The 19,898-nt window shown below is 46.7% G+C and overlaps 1 protein-coding gene across 1 annotated transcript; it reads right to left on the bottom strand.

The window, feature by feature from the left end:
- Nucleotides 1-15,774: 15,774 nt before the first annotated feature.
- On the bottom strand, nt 15,775-18,811 carry LOC149351215 (uncharacterized). The gene is made up of 3 exons (XM_089576996.1): nt 18,645-18,811; nt 16,334-16,887; nt 15,775-15,873 (listed from the first exon to the last, which is right to left on the bottom strand). Exons 1-2 carry the CDS (start codon nt 18,654-18,656, stop codon nt 16,366-16,368), a joined length of 534 nt encoding a protein of 177 aa, XP_089433122.1. The 5' UTR covers nt 18,657-18,811; the 3' UTR covers nt 15,775-15,873; nt 16,334-16,365.
- Nucleotides 18,812-19,898: the final 1,087 nt, after the last annotated feature.

The following is a 19,898-nucleotide window of genomic DNA, read 5'->3' as shown; positions in this document are numbered from 1 at the left end:
TGCACAAAGTAAAAACGAATACAACCGTTTAGAGCAAGCTATCGCGTCGAAAAATGCAGCGGCGACGCAGTATTCGGTCCGAAGCGGGCGATCTGGGCGTCGCCATGTTGTGAATGTTAACCACGCAAGGCTGGTAGCGAGAGTGAGTTTTATTTTTTTCCAATTCTATTTGGCATTTTTATAAACATAAATGAACGACAGCACAATCGTAGGGACGCGGAAATATTACAGTGCTTGTGACGTTTTTGTAATCGTGTTTTTCGGTGTATATTCTCACCAAGTCTCTGGTGTCGAGGGAACACATTAGCTCGGACGTCGCAGGCGAATGTGTTCAGGGAACTCATTCGATACCTAATGTCGTTTTCATCGAATGACATTAGATTTTCTCGTGTGGCAGCAAACTAATGTCGTTTTGAACGAATGTCATTCGATGGGAATGACATTAAATTTGCCGTGTGGCAGGGGTATTAGCTTCCCGTGCTTCGAAAGATGCCCAGCCCATATCCCCTTGAACTGCCTCGTTTGTGGTTTTGCGTTGGGCACCTAGTGCTAATCTTCCAACAGCTCTCTGATTTACGTCTAATCTCGACTGAACTTCTGCCCTTAAGCACAGAACCGCATTCCCGAAAGTAAGCCCTGGCACCATTATTCCTCTCCAAATACCTCTCAATACTTCATATTTTGTGAGTACGTGGCGCCACCTACGAAGCAGGAAAGTAACCAGTACCACTGGCTTATCCGTCTGCGTGCCGTCCACCTCATTCTTGTGCATGTGGCGGGACCGTTCAAGGGCCTCATTGCCTGGCCGTCGAGCATGGCACTTTGTGAGTCACTCGTGTCAACGAGGTTACAGCTGGGGTATGGATGCCACTTGAGAATGATTTTATGCTATCTGCCTGCGTAGGGGATCGTTGTAGAAAGGTCCATGCCCGATTCATTTGCTATATAATTAAGGGTAGGACTTTTCGGTTTAAACCGAAAAAAAATAACGGTAAAAGTACGCCTTATTCAGATTTCGAAATTTGGCTTTCACCGAAAAAGGTCCGTATTTTTGGCATGCAAGACATAGCTAGCTGGCTGCTGAGTACGAGTTATACCTGGTGAAGTGTAAAATTAACCAAGCAACATGATGCGAAGGTGGCACGGTTGGATACGCAGCGCAGTTGTTCAATTTGAGGTGCTGCACTACTAGCTTAAATGGCTCTGCAGACCTGGAAGCACCACCTCCTCGCCGCCTGCTCGCTAAGCACTGTACCTTGGTTCACCATCCTCACCTGCTTAGAGCAGTTAGTTGGTTAAGTTGGTTTATTAACTGCGTGCAGGACGCTGACACGTAACCGTGCATGGGCGTCACGAAGCTGCGGATACCTCGCCGATTGTGCGGCAGTTTCATCATTGCCATCAGCATGCACGCCATGTGATGACCCGCCCTCTCACTCAACCTAGCGCGACAACCCAACGATAACATGTCAACCTAGATCTTAAAAGTAAACGTCCACGAGCGTTTTTATCTCCCGGCTACCTCATTTAACCTGCGTGAGCTTTTAATGACGGCAGTAATTCCTTCTAAAAGCATAATTCCAAGGGCTACCATTTGCACGTTAATTACTGGTAGATTGAACTGTTCATGCTGACAGACTTTGAGCACTTTGGGGCCAAAGTGAATTTTGACTACAAAGGATTGCCACATGCAATCACTGAAAGAAGTCACCAATTCATTCGTCGAAAATTATATTCGCCGAAAAAAAACCCCGAAACCTGCGTTCTGAAATAAACACAAAAAAATGCGTCGAATTTTCGAAAAATAAAAACCGTAAAGCCCAATCTGTATTTACAATCACAGTTTTTCTACAACAGTGGCCGACCTCTCCTCCTTTTCCTCTCATTAAAATTCCTTTCTCTCTCTCTCTACAACAGTGAATGCTTATCGCCACGTAGGATTCAGGATGTAATAAAACGTTCACGTTATTTTATGTTTTTGCCAAAGCATGGCATTAATCGCTACTATTTGTTAGTTGCTAGGAGCCTTGGAAGGTGTGCAGGGGCGGATTATTGCAAACACGACGACTCATTATTGCATATTACGACTCAGCGGCTGAAGTACAGGAACTACGTTAAAATTCTACTGTTTCATGAAGCATCATTAAGCGTGTACTTTGAAATGTCACCCCTTCTCATAGTTCAGGCGAGTTACTGCATGCGTTTACATGCACAATTTTCGGCTCTTCCGGCAATGGGGCATAGAAGCAAGTTCAATATATTAAAAAGGGGCGATTGGAAATAAATAACAAATACCACATTCAAGTGGGGTGTGGGTTTGCGGTGAAGGCCGAACTGAGTGGGAACCGAAAACCTTGTTTGCGAGGGCGTTGGTTCGAATCCCGCTTGGGGATTAGGAGCGAGAAAGTTTTTTCTGCTGGATAGCACTGGGATAGTAAATTTCGGACTGGTTCGAAAGGTTCAGCACACGGTTCGCTGCGGGTCTCAGACGATGTTCGCCTGAACTTGCTGAGAAAGGGAGCTAAAAGCGTTTAAGGGCTAATGATGCATGCGACGTACGCAGTTGATTCTCATTAAAGGTGTGGCGGACGTTGCTGTAGGCCCATGGCTAATGTCTCGTCCAACGTATGAACGCCATGCTGCTTGCTGCGTTCTTCCCCGCCAAGCGCATGAAAGTACGTTTTAGTGTTGCACTTGTGACTTTCGAGGAGCTGAGGAAAGAAGTTCGCCCATTCTTACATCTCCGCTCTCCCACAAACGACAAAGGCTGGCGCCTTCACGCCAGATTGTGCGCGACTAGCACCGCTGTCACTCGCGCCAGGTTGTAAGCAATGGACGGTGGCACAAACGAGGAGACGTACGAGCATTCGATGGGTTCCTTCGCTTCGTGCTTAGTAAGCAGTCTCGTAATCTGTCACCTCGGTCCGCTCGCAATTTAAGAAAGCTCTCACTAGAATTTGCGCCGCCTGCGATTATGCCCCGACCTCTGAAGCGTATATATACATACGTTCACACAGTTTGCTCCGACGTTGCATCGGCCGCCAACTTCAGGTCTAGAAAGTGAATGTGTAGAGAAAGCCTGGGCCTTTTCCTACTCCGCTTATCGTCAACCGGCTCCCGCGTACACTGTAGAAGCTAGCCTGTGCACCCAAAGACGGCGCACCTGACGTCACGCGCAAACTATCTATACACCGGGCGGGACACCTGCTCGAAACATAGTAATCCGCAAGAAATGTTATGCCAACTCTTTGCCGGCAAAAAGAGCAAATAGTATGTTCATGATTAAAAAATTTCTAATCTACCACACGACCATGCACAAAGCATGTCGAATCTATTTGAGGTGTATACTGCTGCTCAGTCGTCGCGGTAGCTAAAACATTATTCTACTTTTTTTTATTACGCCCATGCACGTATTCGTGTCAAGTGTCCTACATGCAGTTGATAATCCTGCTTAATAAACCAACTACTCTTAGCGGGTGATGACAGTAAACAAACAGTGCTCAGCTAGCAGGCGGCGAGGATATGAGGCTTTTAGGTATGCAGAGGTGTGTAAATAAGCGGAGCAGTATAAAATCTCGCAAAACAGTGCTGCTTATCTTACAATACCACCGTCCCATTATACCCCTGGTTTACCTACTTAGTTAATTTTCAAATTTGACTGAGTGTAACTCGTGCTCAACAGACAGCTAGCTGTGCTCTGCATGCCAAGAATACTGACCTTTCTCGGTTAAAACCGAATTTCAGAAACTGAATTCGGAGTACTTTTACTGGCTTTTTGGGGTTTAAACCGAAAAGTCCAACTCCTATGCAGCATAACCACCCACCTGCGCGTTGCCCGTGACTGCGTCAGGAAATACATCAGCTTGTTTCCATGCTTACCTCAGCAACACTTTCTCTGGACCTTGTTACATCGTGGTAATGTGAGAAAAATAGCTCAAAACAAGAGAGTGTGCGGCAGAGCACAAGCAGGCGGGTCGGCGCATGTCATTTCTGCTTGTGCTGCTTCGTTCCGGTTCTTTTTGTGCCGTAATTCGCTCATCACCATATTCTCGGTACAAAACGCCAGAGACAAACGGCGGGCGAGAAAGAGTCACGACTCGTCATCATGCAGAGATCCGAAGCGGATACCTTGCAAAGCGTCGTCTTGTTGTTCCTTGGCGATGGCGATGACAATGGCCGGTGTTCGGCGCCGCCCGACCACCGCAGCCTCCCTATGCACCCGTTGTGATGAGACGACCTCGCTAACCTCGCTTCGCAGGGCTGCGTCCCTTGGAGAGTTGTGGACTCCTCTCTTTCCCGGAACGTATGCTTCGCGGAGAACCCAGCTGTTTCCGTCCATTCATATACTCCCCCACCCTCCCTCATTCCCACCACCACCACCAAGTTCACACAAACAGCCATGCCCTCCACCTCTTTCCACTCTATGCTGTTCCCATCAAAAGGGGGGTGGGGTCGTCGGTGGGGTGCCGGGATAGACGAAAAGCTCGGCCGGGTCCACTCTCTCCATCTGCTTCACGGAGCGCTAGTTTCCCCCGCAAGGACGGGCGAGGTGAAGGGAAAGGGCTTCGTGACCGCGCCGTGCTCGCCAGGGAGCGTATACAAAAAATACTAACTGTTCTATATCCGCTGTGCGATCTAGCAGTGAGTGTAAGCTACGGTGAACAATACCGTCGTGTAGTATGTGAGTTAGCAGATGCTTGCAAAAAACGTGCTGTCTTAACTGCACAAAAATTATCGTGTGTCGCCAGCTGAAAGAAACTCGCGAAACTGAAAAAAAAAAAAAAGTAAGCAGCGTTCGCTTGGGAGGCCTGTGGAGAGCTGCCGAGAGCCCTGTTTACAGTAGATGGATGGTTCGTGAGCGCCGACCGAGCGAATTAGTCTCCGGTCAACATTTCTGGGCGGCTACCGAAGTCGCCATCACGGCGCCGAGCACTCTTGCAGTAGGTCCGCGCGTGGCTTGCAGCCACCGACAACACTTTTCGCTCAGGCCTTAAATGGGCGAATCTTCAACGAAGGAGCGTAACCTGCTGCCGCGGCGACGGAAAGGCGGCAGTCGCACCGAGCACACAGAAGGGAAGGTTTTGTAAAGGGAGCTGCACAACGGGAGGTGCGGGGATAGCGGTCGCAGCTAGCGATCGAGACTGTCGGCAAGCATTGCAGAATGAATGCCCAAGGTTAAGGTCGCTCGAGGCTGGCCTCCGCCAACAGCTTCGCACGTCTGGAGGCTGAGCGAGAACGACCAGCCGAAGACGAGGGCAGCGCAGCAACAAGGAATCACAGAGTCTGGGAGCGGCAGAAAACCAGCCCTTCATCGACCACATTTCAAGTACTGCACCCTGTAACGATAAAATGAAGCAAATGCATCAACTAGAGCTTCAAATACTCGCTAACAACGTCCTCCAGGTCAGGGTGCGCGGCAAATTTTTGGCGTCGATCAGCAAAAGTCGGGGCTGACGACCTCCATCCCTCGCCCCTCTTTGGCGCCGTCACTGCACACCACGCCAACGTAGCCCTAGTGACAATGGGCTGAGCATCATCAGTACCGTTAGCCATCCCCGAGCCAGATGACTTGTCAATTAAATATGCGAAAAATAAATTCATCGATTCTTTGCTGCAACCTTGTTGGGCGCATTGTGGCTTCATGTCAGTTATAAAAATGTAATTTCATCACAGAAGGAATGAAAGCATATGCATGTTCAGAACAGCCCTATAGGTGACTTGAGCCGCCAGCTCCCTGGACCACCGAAGCTGGCCTCACTTGCTCATCTGTTTTTGTTCTTCGCAAATAAAACTGGCGTCGATATTCGTGTACGCATTGCGCCGTCTAAATCGAACAGATGGTTTTGAGGCAAGTTGAAAAAACTGACCAGTATACAGTACCTCGAAGAAGGCAAAACCAAAAGAACGAAGACAGCAAAGAAAAAAGAAAAAGAAAACTGCGCAACTTAAAAATTCGAGGGTTAGAGGAAGAGGGAGACACGAACCATCAAAATTCATTGCACGCTTCATTAATTATGACGCGCGGATGTAAGCGTGAGCGTGCATGCTCTGTTCTTTCGTTTCTTATTGTTTCACTTGCAATTAAATTGGAATAAACACCGACAAAGCCATCTAAGCATCGCATGATGGTGAAGGTGAGTTTTATTTATTCACTGGTTTGTGGGGACATAGGTAGCATAGCAGCATACATGCCCGGAGACTTTAGATGTAGTACAAAATTGAAAGCTTTCGTCACTGGACCGGTCTGTGGGAAGTAAAGATAATTTTACAGGGACATATTTCCGAGGGAAGCAACTATTACAGCGCAAAATATCGTGCTCTATTTTATAGTATAACTAGTATAACGCAACTAATCGCTGATATCGTAGTTCACCTCGAAGATTTTAAAATGGTGATGTTGGAGCACTCGAGTGACTGTCGCAATCCTTATAACCATAGCGGGTCTTCGAGGCACGTCAAAAGTTTCATGAACACAAAATATGGCAGTTAGTTCATCTATGCAAAACAAAGAAACAAAAAAAGTGTGCATCCTAAAATCTGAGACGTACGAAGCTATTTTATTTGTGACAGCAACGTTCGCAGCGCACCTGAACAGACTGGTTCGAAAAGCAGATAGTTTCGTTTTGTAGAGTTTAACGCCTCAGAGCTGTACATGAACTCATATTGTTACCACCTTAGATGACAAATCGGTTAATCAGTTGAATGACTGTAACACAATCCTTATGACGAACCATGTTTCTGATTACGGTGAGCTTGCTGATACATTCGACACAATTTACTCTCAGTCTACAAAGCAGGCAACAATAAAAAGAAGGAACCCTTGTAAGAAATGGATAACGGCGGACGTCCTGCGGCTAACCAACGAGAAGGAGATGCTTTGGAGGCGTTGTGAGGACGATCCTTCATCCCACTTTGAAGGAAAGGCGCCGAAGGACTCAAAATAAGCTCACGGCTAAGCTGAGGCTGCAAGAAAAGGAATTCTTCGCCGAGTTTGTCAGAGGTAAGGGAAACGTACGAAACACTTGGTGTCGTTTAAACGATCTCTTAGAGAAGTCAAGCAAGCAGAACACAGACGATACATAAGATAACCTTCACTTCTGCTGATGCTATCCCCCTTAGTATTTAAATACCTTCAATGCTAACTTCGGATCAGAAGTCACCTCAAGGCACAATCATCGTTTTGCGCTGTACCTTATGATGCCCCGCTGCGACTCCCTACTGCCTGTTTTTCCTCTGTGGATGCAAATGAGCCAAAAGGCATACTAGAAGCGATTCCATTATCTAAGCTGTCAGGCTACGACAAAATCATAATCCGGGATTTACCAAATAACTATAACTGGCTGGGAAACGTTCTTCAACACATATTGAGCGGCTGCCTCGCGGCTGGTGTAATCCCGCAAGGGCTGACAATACCTATTATTCTACCAATCCATAAAAGGGACTCCAATCGGGACACAAACAATTACTGACCGTTTGATATACATCGCATTCTAAGCAACCTACCGACGAGCATGGTGTCATCAGAGCAAGGGTCGTTTTGCCTGCGATTTACTGTGCTCATCCCGCGCCATAAACCTCCTCTAGGATTCTGGTTTGTTTGGTTTATCGGGGTTTAGCGTCCCGAAGCAACTCAGGCTATGAGGGACGTCGTAGTGAAGGGCTCCGGAAATTTCGACCACCTGGGGTTCTTTAACGTGCACTGACATTGCACAGCACACGGACCTCTAGAATTTCGCCTTTACCGAAATTCGACCTCCGCGGCCGGGATTGAACCCGTCTAGGGTTCCTCCAGCCTAATAAACTAACACATGGGTCAAAAAAGGTAGTATTAAGCCGTTTTTTACACCTTTTAGACTTAAAAAATTCGTTCTATACCATTGAGCAGTCAGCCCAATATTTTGTTTCAAAAGTTCCGCAACTGGGGACTTAGGGGGACGCATGAAAAATCCTTCACAGGCTACTTTTTCAACCGTCTTCATGTAGTTGGAGTTAAAAGACTTCTACAGTAATTTTGCGCGTATAAAATATTGTGTATCAAAGGGAACAGTACTGGGGCCACTCTGTCCCACTATTCATATCGTAAAGCCCTGGTCCTCCTCCAGGATGTCATTGAGGAAGTTGTGGACTGGTTCTTGTGAAATCAGATTTATTTTAATACAGCTAAAACACCTTTAATATGCTGCAAGAATCCTTATCTATTCTTTTTCTTAGAGCCCACTGCTCCAGCTGTACTGGCTGTCCGCTACCCCTCTCTCCGATTGTTAAATACTTGGGTTTGTTCTTTGATGAGCGCAGGACCTGGTCGGAACACATTGATCATATCGTTAAATCTCAATCCAACTATATAAGATCAAATTCACCAGTCCTGTACAGATGCATCGAATGACATTTAGAACTCTTGGGGAGTCAATGCTTGGGTATGGTCCTAGTGTGCAATCCAGATTCCGTCATGTGGGTAAAATTCTATAGTGGTTGCCTACTCAGATATTGAATGGCACGAGTTTGGAGAAATCACAAAGATGGCAACCGTCGGAATCCACCTTCTTCAGGAGTATTTTCTCCTCGTGAATCTAACGGGAAACTTCTTATCCCGTGCCTTCCAGAACTTGAGACGAAACTCGGGTACGCTACGGTCTTCCTAGAATATACACGAACTGCTGGAAAAGATGCAGATACTTTTATATGTTTTATATGTTATATGTTATATGTATTTAATTTCAACCGATCGTCGTCTGGTATCCTGAGTCTGTATTCTATCATGCAAGCAAAATTAAAAATGAACTCAAGAGCGTTTAGGGTGCTGGCTGATTATTTAATCATCACAGGGTGTCGCCTCTTGAAGTATTTAAAACCTTTTTTGTATTAATTCAATAATGCCTCGCCTTATAATATTTCGTGAAGTAAAAATTTGAGCTGCGATTTTAACATTGTTCCTCCTCGTTTCTTTTATTCTTTGCGTGATGTCGTGATACTCCCTGTATACGTGCAATATATTCAGGTGCAATATGCCTGTATTAAATCTCGGCATTTATGAATCTCCTATATATTCGAGATGTTTGCCGTTAGGCACAATGAGAAAGCGAGAGAAAGTTAGAAGATGGAGTGTAAATATATCGAGGAAAAAAAATCTCCTATCTATAGTGCGCGTTATTTGATGTGCTTCCTTACGTGCAGAGCATATGTGTTCTGAATCTCCTGTATGATGATGTTCTGTTTTACCGCTGCAACCTGTGAACCCAATGTGTCATGCAGTCTATGCAGTGAGGAGTTCGTGTGTCGTCCTCTCTTCCTTCGCCTGTATATATCTAACTTTGGGGCCATTTCCATACTTACCTTGACCTTTGTATTGTTTACTGAGCTGCTAATTATGTTCTTAAATATTCCGTCGTATGCAAATTATTGTTTGTCCTACTCCTTTTCAAGTAAAAAAAAAAGATAACATACTTTATACGGCGTTCCTGTGTTCCCAATGCGGCACTTATCAGGTCGTTGCCTTTTGTTTCCACTCCATAAAGGTTGTTAGCTACTTCCCTGACCGTTATTGGTCGTTTGTGGCTTATGCTTCGCCCTTACACTTCCTCTACTTTCTCTTATATTTGTGTCTGCGCTTTTCGTGTCTGTTTGTTTGTGTGTTTGTGCTTGCGTTATAGCCAGCCGCGGAACTTTTTTTTCTTGTGGCAGCTTATAGGCCACACTCTCCGATGTACGAGGTCTGTTAGAAAAGTATCCGACCTTAATTTTTTTTTTTTGCGAACACCTGACGGATATGAAACAAGCGCGCTTGCATCAGCCGACCTTGAACCTTCGTGCGCGTGCGCGAATTTTTTCACGCCTGCCGAGAGCGTCAATCGCTGGGACGCAGCGTGTGAGTGAGGCAGTGCGCAGTGCTCTCGTAGGTTTTTTATTGCGCGGAGCGACTGGTGCAGCGCTACTGCACCAAATTTTGCCAGAAACTGGGCGACAGCCAAGTGAAAACCATTCAGAATATTCAGACGGCTTTCGGTGACGATACTATGAGCAGCACACAGATTAAGCAGTGGTACAACCGGCTTAAAGACGGCCGCACATCGGTGGAGAGCGAGCCACGCTCCAGTCGGCCATCAACATGCCGAAATGACCAGGTCACTGCCGAAGTGAGCGCTGTGGTGACGTGGGACCGTCGTGTGACTATCCGAGAAATTGCGGAAGAAGTGGACATCAGCACTCTTTCTGCACATTAATTCTATTATCACCGAAGATTTGGCGATGAAGAGAGTTGCGGCGAAATTCGTGCTGAAGCTGCTCACGGTGAAGCAAAAGCATCCTCGTGTTGAAATCTCACAAGACATGATGGATTCCACAAAAACTGACCCCGACTTCATGAACACCATAATCCCATGGTGACGAGTCTTGGGTGTACGGGTGCGACCCGGAAACCAAATCCCAGTCGTCACAGTGGAAGCATTCCACGTCACCAAGGCCAAAGAAGGCCTGCCAAGTGCGCAGTAACGTCAAAGTGATGCTGACTGCTTTCTTTGACTCCCGCTTTGTGGTACACAACGAGTACGCACCACAGGGTCAAACAATGACCAAACAGTACTACAGGGATGTCCTCCGTCGCCTAAGTGATGCTGTGCGGCCCCAATTTCCTGTTGATCTCAACTGCGGTGCTCTGCGGCACCGGAGTTGAGATCAACAGAAAATTGGCGCATCCATCCCGCCAATGTTCCTGCCCATTCCTCGCACTTGATACAGACTTTTTTGGCGAAAAACCGGACTCCTCTAGTTCAACAGGCTCCTTACTCTCCTGATATGGCCCCCTGCGACTTCTGCCTGTTTCCCAAGATCAAGAGGCCATTGAAAGGAGCGCGATTTCAGACAAGACAGGACATTATTGGCTGCAACGACAGCTGAGCTAAAATACATTTCGAAAGAGGCTTTTTCGGAATGCTCCCAACAGTGGCAGCACCTCTGGGAGAAGTGTGTCGAGTCCCAAGGAGAATACTTTGAGGGAGATTAGGTTTCGAATGCTCCAATTATGCCAGTTTTTTTTTAATTCGGCCAAAGGTCGGATACTTTTTTAACAGACCTCGTATATGGTTTTGTATTGCATATTGCTCCTAGTTTATTGGTGCAAATGGTGTCTTTTTGAATGTTTTCTTCGGTTCTACCTCTTCATGTATGGGAAATGCGTCACTGTCTGTCGCCGTTTTGCACCCTGACCTGCGATGCCAACAACAGCACCGAGCAAATATGTTCCCTGCCCACAAGCGCTCGACGCTTCCGCGGGCTCAGATAGTACCTGCACATCTTTCAGAATAAAACTGTATTGTATTGTACTGCACTGTATTATGTAATATATGAGGGATACCGTAGTGGAGCGCTTCAATATATTAGTAATAGGCTCGTTTTGTAGAAATAAGTTAGTTATGCAGAAAATAGCGGTAGTGTCCCCTTCATCTCGAAACACACCAGGAGCTTTTGTGTGTGCAAGGCACGTAGCCAGCATTTCATTTTTCTGGAGGGGTTTAAGAAAGTCTTTTTGCACCACAGAGAGGGGGAGTGGCTTGGAAATCCTCTTGGATACGTGAGCCTGGTGTGAACCCAGACACCACTTATTGTAGGTGTATGTAGCAGTTTTTGATAGCTTCGTTGTGAGAGCCTGCAGACTTGGAAAGTGCGAGTGCCGTTTCTTTTAGATGTCTGGAACCCAAAGTAACTAGTACTGATGCCTTGTCATGCCTGTAACCGCCTTTTAGTTAATATTAGGAAACATTTGTTAACTATTTGATACTACTGGCACTTCTGTCAATTTTGTACTCACAAGAGCGGTTTTGTAACAGGCTTTGTAAAGAGATGGGGGCGGGGGGGGGGGGGGGGGGTCATCTTTGAACTTTTCATAATGCGCATCTGTTTACAATTCAGACTGTCTGTTATAGCAGGCTTCTCTTCACGTTTAAGAATTTTTTTTGCACTTTTTTTTAATGTCTTGTTACATACGAAGTCGATAGTTTCATTATTTTCGTAATTTAAGCAACACTTTAGCAAAAGCGAGATTTATTTTAAAAAGCTTGCCAAAAGCCTCGCGAAGGCTCATTGGTTATGGTACTCGGCTGCTGACCAGAAATACGCGGGTTCGATCCCGGCAGCGGCGATCGCATTTCGATGGATGCGAAACGCTAGAGGCCCGTGTATTGAGCGATGGCAGTGTAAGTTAAATAACCCCAGGTGGTCGAAATCAATCCACAGCCCTGCACGACGACGTCCCTCATAGGTTGTCCGCATCTTTTGCGCCGTTTTTTGCCGAAATGGCGTGTGCACGCGAGATCATGAAAGGCCGAGATCATGAAGCTGCCGAACGAAGACGCTCGACTTCTATTGGCAATTTTCACGACGTAGAGGGGGTGCCTCAATTTCCTCAGTATTGCGGCTTTACGGAGGACTGCATGAATCAAGGAAGGCCTTCAAGAAAAATGTCTTCAGGCCTTCATAGTAAATGTCATTCACATTCACTGCACGTAAGGACCTTAAGTGCCCACCGTAACTAGTGCGACTGCACTATACCCCGCGCTTAGCCATGCTAAACCGTCTGCTATTTTTTAAAAGCAAAACTCCGACAACAACGCCTGAACGTGCCGGCGAACACTCACGCAACAGAGCAAATGGCGCGGTTCCGCACGCCGGTCCCACTTAATCTAGTTCGCAGAGCCGCCGCTGCGTGGTGTCGATTTCGTGAAGATCGCCAATTCTTCAGGGGTCTGGAGGCCAGTATGATAGTTTTGGCGCTTTACTGGGTTTGTATAGAAGACTTACGCTTAACTTCAGTGGCTTAAGCTAACAGGTAAAAGGTATCCCGTGGTTAGTATATTCGGATGCTTTGTTGAGCCCAAGGTCGCGGAATCGAATCCCAGCCATAGCGGCCGTATTTAAACGGAGGAGAAATAGAAACAACCCGGTGGGCCACCTGCCACAAAGCAGGCTTCAGACACGGACGCGTACGTATATGCCGAAAATATAAAAATACTCCTACTAGTGCTACCGCACTAAAAGTGTCTCCATTCGCAACAGCCAAGCTAGTGCGTGTTTGCGGGAGTGTGCGAACACGTTCCCGGCCGGCATTGCGCCCTTGCCCTTTTTCAGGCTTTAGGCTTCGATCAAGAAAACAGCTATATCTCATGCATGGCTTCGTCTTTAAGCAAAATGTGTGATGTTCTTGCTGAGCTTCTCGCCTTGACACTTTCGGGACTCTTCGCGATACACCGTGGTCTTTCTTTTATTTAAAAGTACATGGAGGTGTTGGCATTCACAACTAGAGCAGGCTACTCACTCTATCGTTAGGCGTACTGTTGTAAAACGCAAATAAATTATGTGATCGAGACACTGGGACAAAATAGGAAGGTTTATGTTCTCGTGTGGTTTTTTTTCTTATTGAGAATTAGGCACGCCATGAATTGTTATTATTATTATTTGTATCATTGTTATTATTTGCTGTGTTGTTTAGCTCAGTGTGCTACTTGTGTTTGCTTCGTTGATTGAATATGTGCCATCTTCAGTTGTCTCTTTGTTCTTACGTTTTTTTTTTTCTCTGTACAGCTAGGAGTTTCATGGACATTTTTACATTACTGCCTCTGTTCTATGCTTTGTGTTTTTACCATTTATAGTTACTGATGGCTTATAACTAGTTGTCACAGGCTGTGCGCTTTGCCTTGTATTGGTTTCCTGCACTTCGTCAAGCTGCGTTAGCAGCTTTTATCCAGGAAACCATCCAGAGATATCTGGTGAATAAAGTGAATTGAATTGAATTGAATGCTTAAAGAAGTACAGACACAAATTTCTAACGCAAACAAGCGGTACGATTTGTTTCATGGGCATAAGGAGATGCCTTCTAGCAAGTTTCAGCCGCAGGCGTTGGGTGGAACATAATTTATTGTGATTTTGAATACTCTTCCAGGAGCCGCTCGGTATTTCCGTCCGCATCGAGTGACGTCAAGGTGCACTTGCCCCAATTACTGTGACGTCAGCGAACCCAATGGTTGTTCACAGGAACATTCAGTTGTTGCCGGCGACGCCGACGTCATGTGGTAAGGCCAGTTGGCCGGTTGACCGTGACACAAGGTGCACTTCAGCGTCGGTGCGACCGAGACCGAACCGGCCAGTACAAAATCATTTGTAATTATTTATTCACGCTGCGAACTATTGTTTTGAGCTTCTGTTCTTGATTAATAGACCAGTAGGCCTCTTTCAGGCAAAAAAAAAAAAGAACAACAGACAGCCAAAAACTTTGTGTTTGTACCCCGTTAAGAACAGCACGGGGACTTCTATTTTTTTTTTGTTTTCACTGCTGGGAAGCATGTGTTCATCTTGGTACAGTTTATAATATCGAAACGCGAGAGAGAAACGAACCTTGTCAAAATTTAATAGTCTAATTATGGAAATGGCAAGGTAATAACGAGTCGTGCTGGAAAGATCTGCTTGCTCAGCACTGTTACAAACAAGGGGATTTTATTTGAAAGCACAGCTTTACTCAGTAGCCAGTCCGGGTATCGGGACAGAATATAAACAATGCAAAAAGGGGTGGTGAATTCTTTTCATTCATCGCCTAGTAGCGAAAAAAAAAGCCGGAAAATACATCAAGACACAGCGCCGACCGTCCTAAGAGAACCTTTTTTTTTGTAGCTAACTTCTTAGCGATGACACCTGCGACGATTTCAGCACAAGCGCAGTGTTCTCATTAAATGACGTAATCGTCAGAATATTAAAGAAAATGCTCACTACCGAGGAATCAATAAAATATTTGGAAAATTTTTTTGATGCTGCTTTCGCTCGTCAGCATCCATAACGACGTATAATGCCGCAAAGCTTGAAACGTCGTAATCATCAAAGCACGGAGTGCTACGGCATGGCAATCTTGCGGCAACGAATGGTATTTTTCTTTTCTGCATCCGAAGCTTCTGGTAGGGTTTTGTATTTCACGTCTTTTAGTTAAAACAGTTTTGTGTTATATATGAGTAGAGCTGGCTTTAATTACCCACTACATTATATAGGACGTTCTTTTTGTTTTCACATGTATTTGTTTACAATTTTTAATCAGGAGAATGCTGAAACCACTAGGCCATTGCTGCGGTAAATCCAGCAAGCAATCGTGACAACTTATGGGGGATGTACCCGCTAATTTTCTTTTTCGCACAACTGAGCCTGCTAGCCGCGTCAACGCGTCAAGGATGTACGTACCTTGTGTTTTGTTGGTAAGTATCTCAGTGTGCGCGTGCAAAGACTATGTCCGCTACGCGAGCTCTGTCCTGGGGTTGACTCTCCGGATTCTCTTATACATGTAACGTCGATCGAAGTTGGTGCTAACTGGTGCTGTTTCAAGTGCTATTGTAACTCCTAACGGTTTGGACTGAAACTTCAGTGCATTCGATAGTATTCACGTCGTCTGATACCCCTTTGAGGCATGGAGGACGAAACTAAAAATGGTAACGTTGCGAGGTATACTGAAAGGAAAATGTTTAAAGCTATTCAAACGAATAATCTAGAAGGTGTACTGGAAGTTGTTACGAAAGCGAAAGGCACCGGTTGTTGGGTGTTTTTTGTTGTTTGGTGCCCGACTCTCGCTAGACAGAGAAAATCGTCCATATCTTCGTCGCCCGGCCGGAGAAATTTTTTTGTAGTACTTGTACATGGTATTTAAAAGTTTACGTTTGCCATCCCGCAGTCAGTCTTTACAGCTGTTTAAGAAATAAAAAAAATGGCTTCATCAAGGAACCCAATTCAGCAAAATTTCAGTGAAAGCATGCGGTTTAATGTAGTTTTGAAATAAATACACGTTGCATGAACTTGGCCGCAAGTAGTTTACAGTGACAACGGTACGTAGGAGAGTCTCCGGCTTTGTACCTGCAAGAAAAAAAAAAACATAAAAAAGATGCTTTGTCACTTCGTTATCGATCACTCCCACTAAGCCCCTTGCTTTTAGATCAGTGCGTCGCTAACGGGGTACTCCGCGTAAAACACTATAGCGGTACCTGTTGGCTACATTTTGAAAACTATGCGAGTAAACTTGCAAGGTGTAAGTTTTCTGTCCACTTTATAGTGCTAAGTAACGAGGACTTAGCGCTGAGAATGCCTTCCAGTTTCACTATAGTTTTGTTGCGTGCAACTACAAGAAAAAAGAGTTTCGTTCTTATTAAATAAAAGTAAACCTTGTTAGAGCAATACAGTGTTATGCTTATGCATAAATGTATGAACAGAGTCAAGAAGTTGACGGACTGTTGTTTGAAACGCCGCTACAACTCTTGCTGCTTTGCGTCTTTGCACTGTCGCTTGCTTTTGTCAGTTTATTGATGCAGTCGCTCACCGTTCAAAGATGCTGGCTTCATCAGTGTTGGTTCACCCGTGGTAGCCGCCCTTGCCGCCCACAAGAGCCACACCGTAGCCGCCTCCGTAACCGCCGTAACCGCCACCGTATCCTCCGTAACCGCCGCCATAGCCGCCGCCGTAGCCGCCGCCGTAGCCGCCGAATCCTCCGCCGTAGCCTCCGAGGCCGCCTCCAAAGCCTCCGCCGTATCCGCCGGCGCTGACGACCGCATGGCTGACAGTGACCACTGGCTGGACGGTGTGCGACACGGTGGCGACGGGCTGCTTCACGTAGCTCACCACAGGCCTGGTCACGTAGCCGACGCTGACCACAGGCTTTTTGACATACGAGACGGTCTTCACCGGAACAGCGACGGCATGACCATGGCCATACCCGCCGCCGTATCCACCGCCATATCCACCTCCACCAATGAAACCGAGGCCTCCTCCGAGACCGTAGCCTCCGTAGCCTCCCCCGTAGCCACCTCCGTAGCCTCCGCCGTAGCCACCGTATCCGCCCGCGTAGGCGCAGGCGACGAGTGTTGCGAGGATGACCTGCGAATTTGCCATCGCCGAGTGACTGGTCTCTTTGGTCACTCGCAATGGAGGTGTTCCTTGCTAACGGCCGCGCGTTCGTGCACTCAGTGCACCGCAGTTCACGAGCACGAGCGATCTGCTCCTGTTCATTGACTCACTCACCTGTATACGCAGCTGTCGTTTGTAACAGGTCAAGTTCTCTCTCTGCGCTGGCGCAGCGTACAGGTGCGGACGTAAGTAAACGGAGCACGCTATTCTGTTCTAACGGGAATTACGCCTTCCCTATCGGACACGAATGTGAATTGTCGGTGAGAAAGCGCACCAGCGTCCCCTACAAGCCCGCACATGCCACATCAGCCAGTTTCGATTAGGCGACGTGTGAAAAATGTTAGAACGCAATGGCGTGCTCCGTTTTTCTTTCGCCCTCGTATGCATCCTCGTACCGCTTCTTGTACACCGCGTCGCATTACTTTTACAGGAAGTTTCAAATATTATGGTATAGAACCACAGCAATAAATAACTTCATAGACATTTAGGTGCTGTGGATGTTCCCGTAGTTGGATAACCATGAGAAATAACTGCAATTATGAATTTATGACGTATCAATACGAAGCTTATTCTTCATGATTACACATATCTCAATAATAATGATAACGATTATGGATTTTAGTGGAGCAAAGGCAGCTTTGGCCAAAGAGCGCCATGGGACAAGATGCTTCACCCTACGCAATGTGAGGTCAGCTACCCAAACATTTCCAAATATTTCCCGAACAGCCCCCCCCCCCCCCCCGCCCCCCCTCCCCAGAGAAGACGAGCACTAGGCCAATGTATAGACCTAGTGCTCTGAGTGAGTGCACCGATTTGTAAAACCGGCCGACACTGTTCTGCTATATATAAAACGGAAAGCCAGAAGTGACGCGTACAGATCGTGGCTTGCAAAAATTTTATCTTTGTTGGACACTCATGGCTACACGTCGAGGTACCTTATTAAATTTTGTATATTGCATACTATTCAAATATTTGCATCGCAGCAAAACTAGGGTGGCTGCGTGTTCATAATTTTTCTATTTCAGTTGGTCCTCACTTTTTAGACATTGAGAGTTAGCCCATACATATTTGCGCATTTACGATGGTGAGCTGAAATAAAGAACGTTGCAAGGAAGACACTAACATTTCAACTCATTGTACTGTTTGTCATAGATTGTTGAGTTACCCCTTACAGAATGAGGGAAAAATATTGTCCATTATGCCTTAGTATCCTGTGTTTTTTATGCAGAAAAATGTGGCAGAAGAATTCCAAAATAATTGCAGAATAAGATGAAAGAGGCAGCCAAAAGAGTGCCTAAAAATACGTGAAACAATAAACACAAAGCAACGAGCCGTTCGCAAGTAAGTCGATTTGTTTGATTGACTTTACAATATTATAACACCATAAACTCTATAAAACCAGTGAAATAACCACTCGGAGGTCTTCGAGAATGCCCAAGGAGCTGTTTGGAGCAGCTCCTTAGGTTTATCTTGAAGAATTCTCCACTGGAACTGGGCGCTTTCGTGTAACAGACACTTTCATCTCTCGTAATGAAAGTCTGCTCAGCTCAAAACAGTAACAGTAATATTGACCGCGTCCCAAAAATATTCGCTGCTTGAGTCTACTCCAACAGATACAGATGGAAACGAGGGACGAGCCCAGCATACGCTTGCGAAGCTTTGCACAACGCAATGTGCACACAGATTGACGCACGGCGAAAAGCGAAACGCGAAAAGTCCGGACTTACGAGAACGTTCATGGTGGTGGTATTCCTTGTGACTTCGGTGCAGGAGGACCTCGGTGTGTATGCGGTTCAGTGCAGTTGGACGGCGCAGTTTTATAGAGACAGGCCGAGGTGGCGGGTGAAAGCTGACCCAGTATCCGGGGAATCACGCAGCCCCCCCACCCCCTGCCTTCAGCCAACGGCGAAAGGAGGCTCACGCGCTACGCCTTCGGGGCGGGGGGTGGCTGTGCAGACGTCTCCCTTTTTTTCTTTTTTTTCCCGCCGGAAGACGGAAGTCTCGGTAAAAAGATATAAACATGCACGCGCGCTTTACGGGCAAGGGACGCCTTATTACATCGCGCGAGCGCGCGCCCGCTCTGCACCACTTCGCGCTTTCCGAACCAAACCGCCACGGCTAGGAATCGACCCGCGAGAAACAAACCAAAGCGAGCTTCCGCTGCCGCTATGCCCGCCAGTGAGTCTGGAGGCAATCGCGGGAGCAATCGTACCGACTGTTTCGTTGTAGCAGCCCGGCCACGCGGCCCGGGCCAATCGTGGGGCCCCTTCCCCTCTTACGGTATACCCACGGCGACAGGCTGCGCGGTGTCCGGCGACGCCGCGAGTCCTGAAGTAGGCTAAATACTCTTTCTGAGTGCACTCGACGTGAATCCTGTGGCGTACGTGGGAAAAAGAAAACAACGCCCATTCGACGACGAAAACAGGAGCACTCATGCTGCCCGGTGTGTGTATACAGCGACGCAGGAATCAGTGTCGTGCAGAGCGCGCCGCGATATCCTCAGTGATTGAATCTCGCTGTTTGAGTCGCTTTTGTAAATCGCCTCTCCTCGAGCTTTAGAGGCTGTTTCGGTACACGAGGAAGCAAGTCCTTCGGGGCCCGGCTTCATTTTTGGAAGTTCTCTGCAGAGGTCCACGCGGCTGTTTCATTGAAGGAGAAAGCGAACTAAAACCGGACCCTAATTGATTTTTTTGTTCTTGTCTCACGTTTGTGCGCCTGCTGGACGTTATCGACTGAGGCTTTTTAGTCTACTCGCTTGGTGTAGCCTTAGTATGCATGTCGGGGTCGCTGGCCGCAATTTTATGTGCCGTTCTAATCAAAAGTTTTCTGAGAACTAGGTTGGCTTATGGGCCACGTAGTGTGGCTCGTTTAACATCCCCAGCGCTCCGCATTTTCGTAGATTGAGGACAACTTTCTTCCCCACCACTATGCAGCTTTGAAGCAACAAGAATGCTACTAAGGCCTTTTTTTTGTAAAATCAC

This window comes from Amblyomma mixtum, chromosome 3, assembly GCF_055824585.1.
Source record: "Amblyomma mixtum isolate Tamu chromosome 3, ASM5582458v1, whole genome shotgun sequence".
Classification (NCBI taxonomy): domain Eukaryota; kingdom Metazoa; phylum Arthropoda; class Arachnida; order Ixodida; family Ixodidae; genus Amblyomma; species Amblyomma mixtum.
Note: the sequence above shows the minus strand (reverse complement) of the source record. Positions and strands in the feature narration are given on the sequence as shown.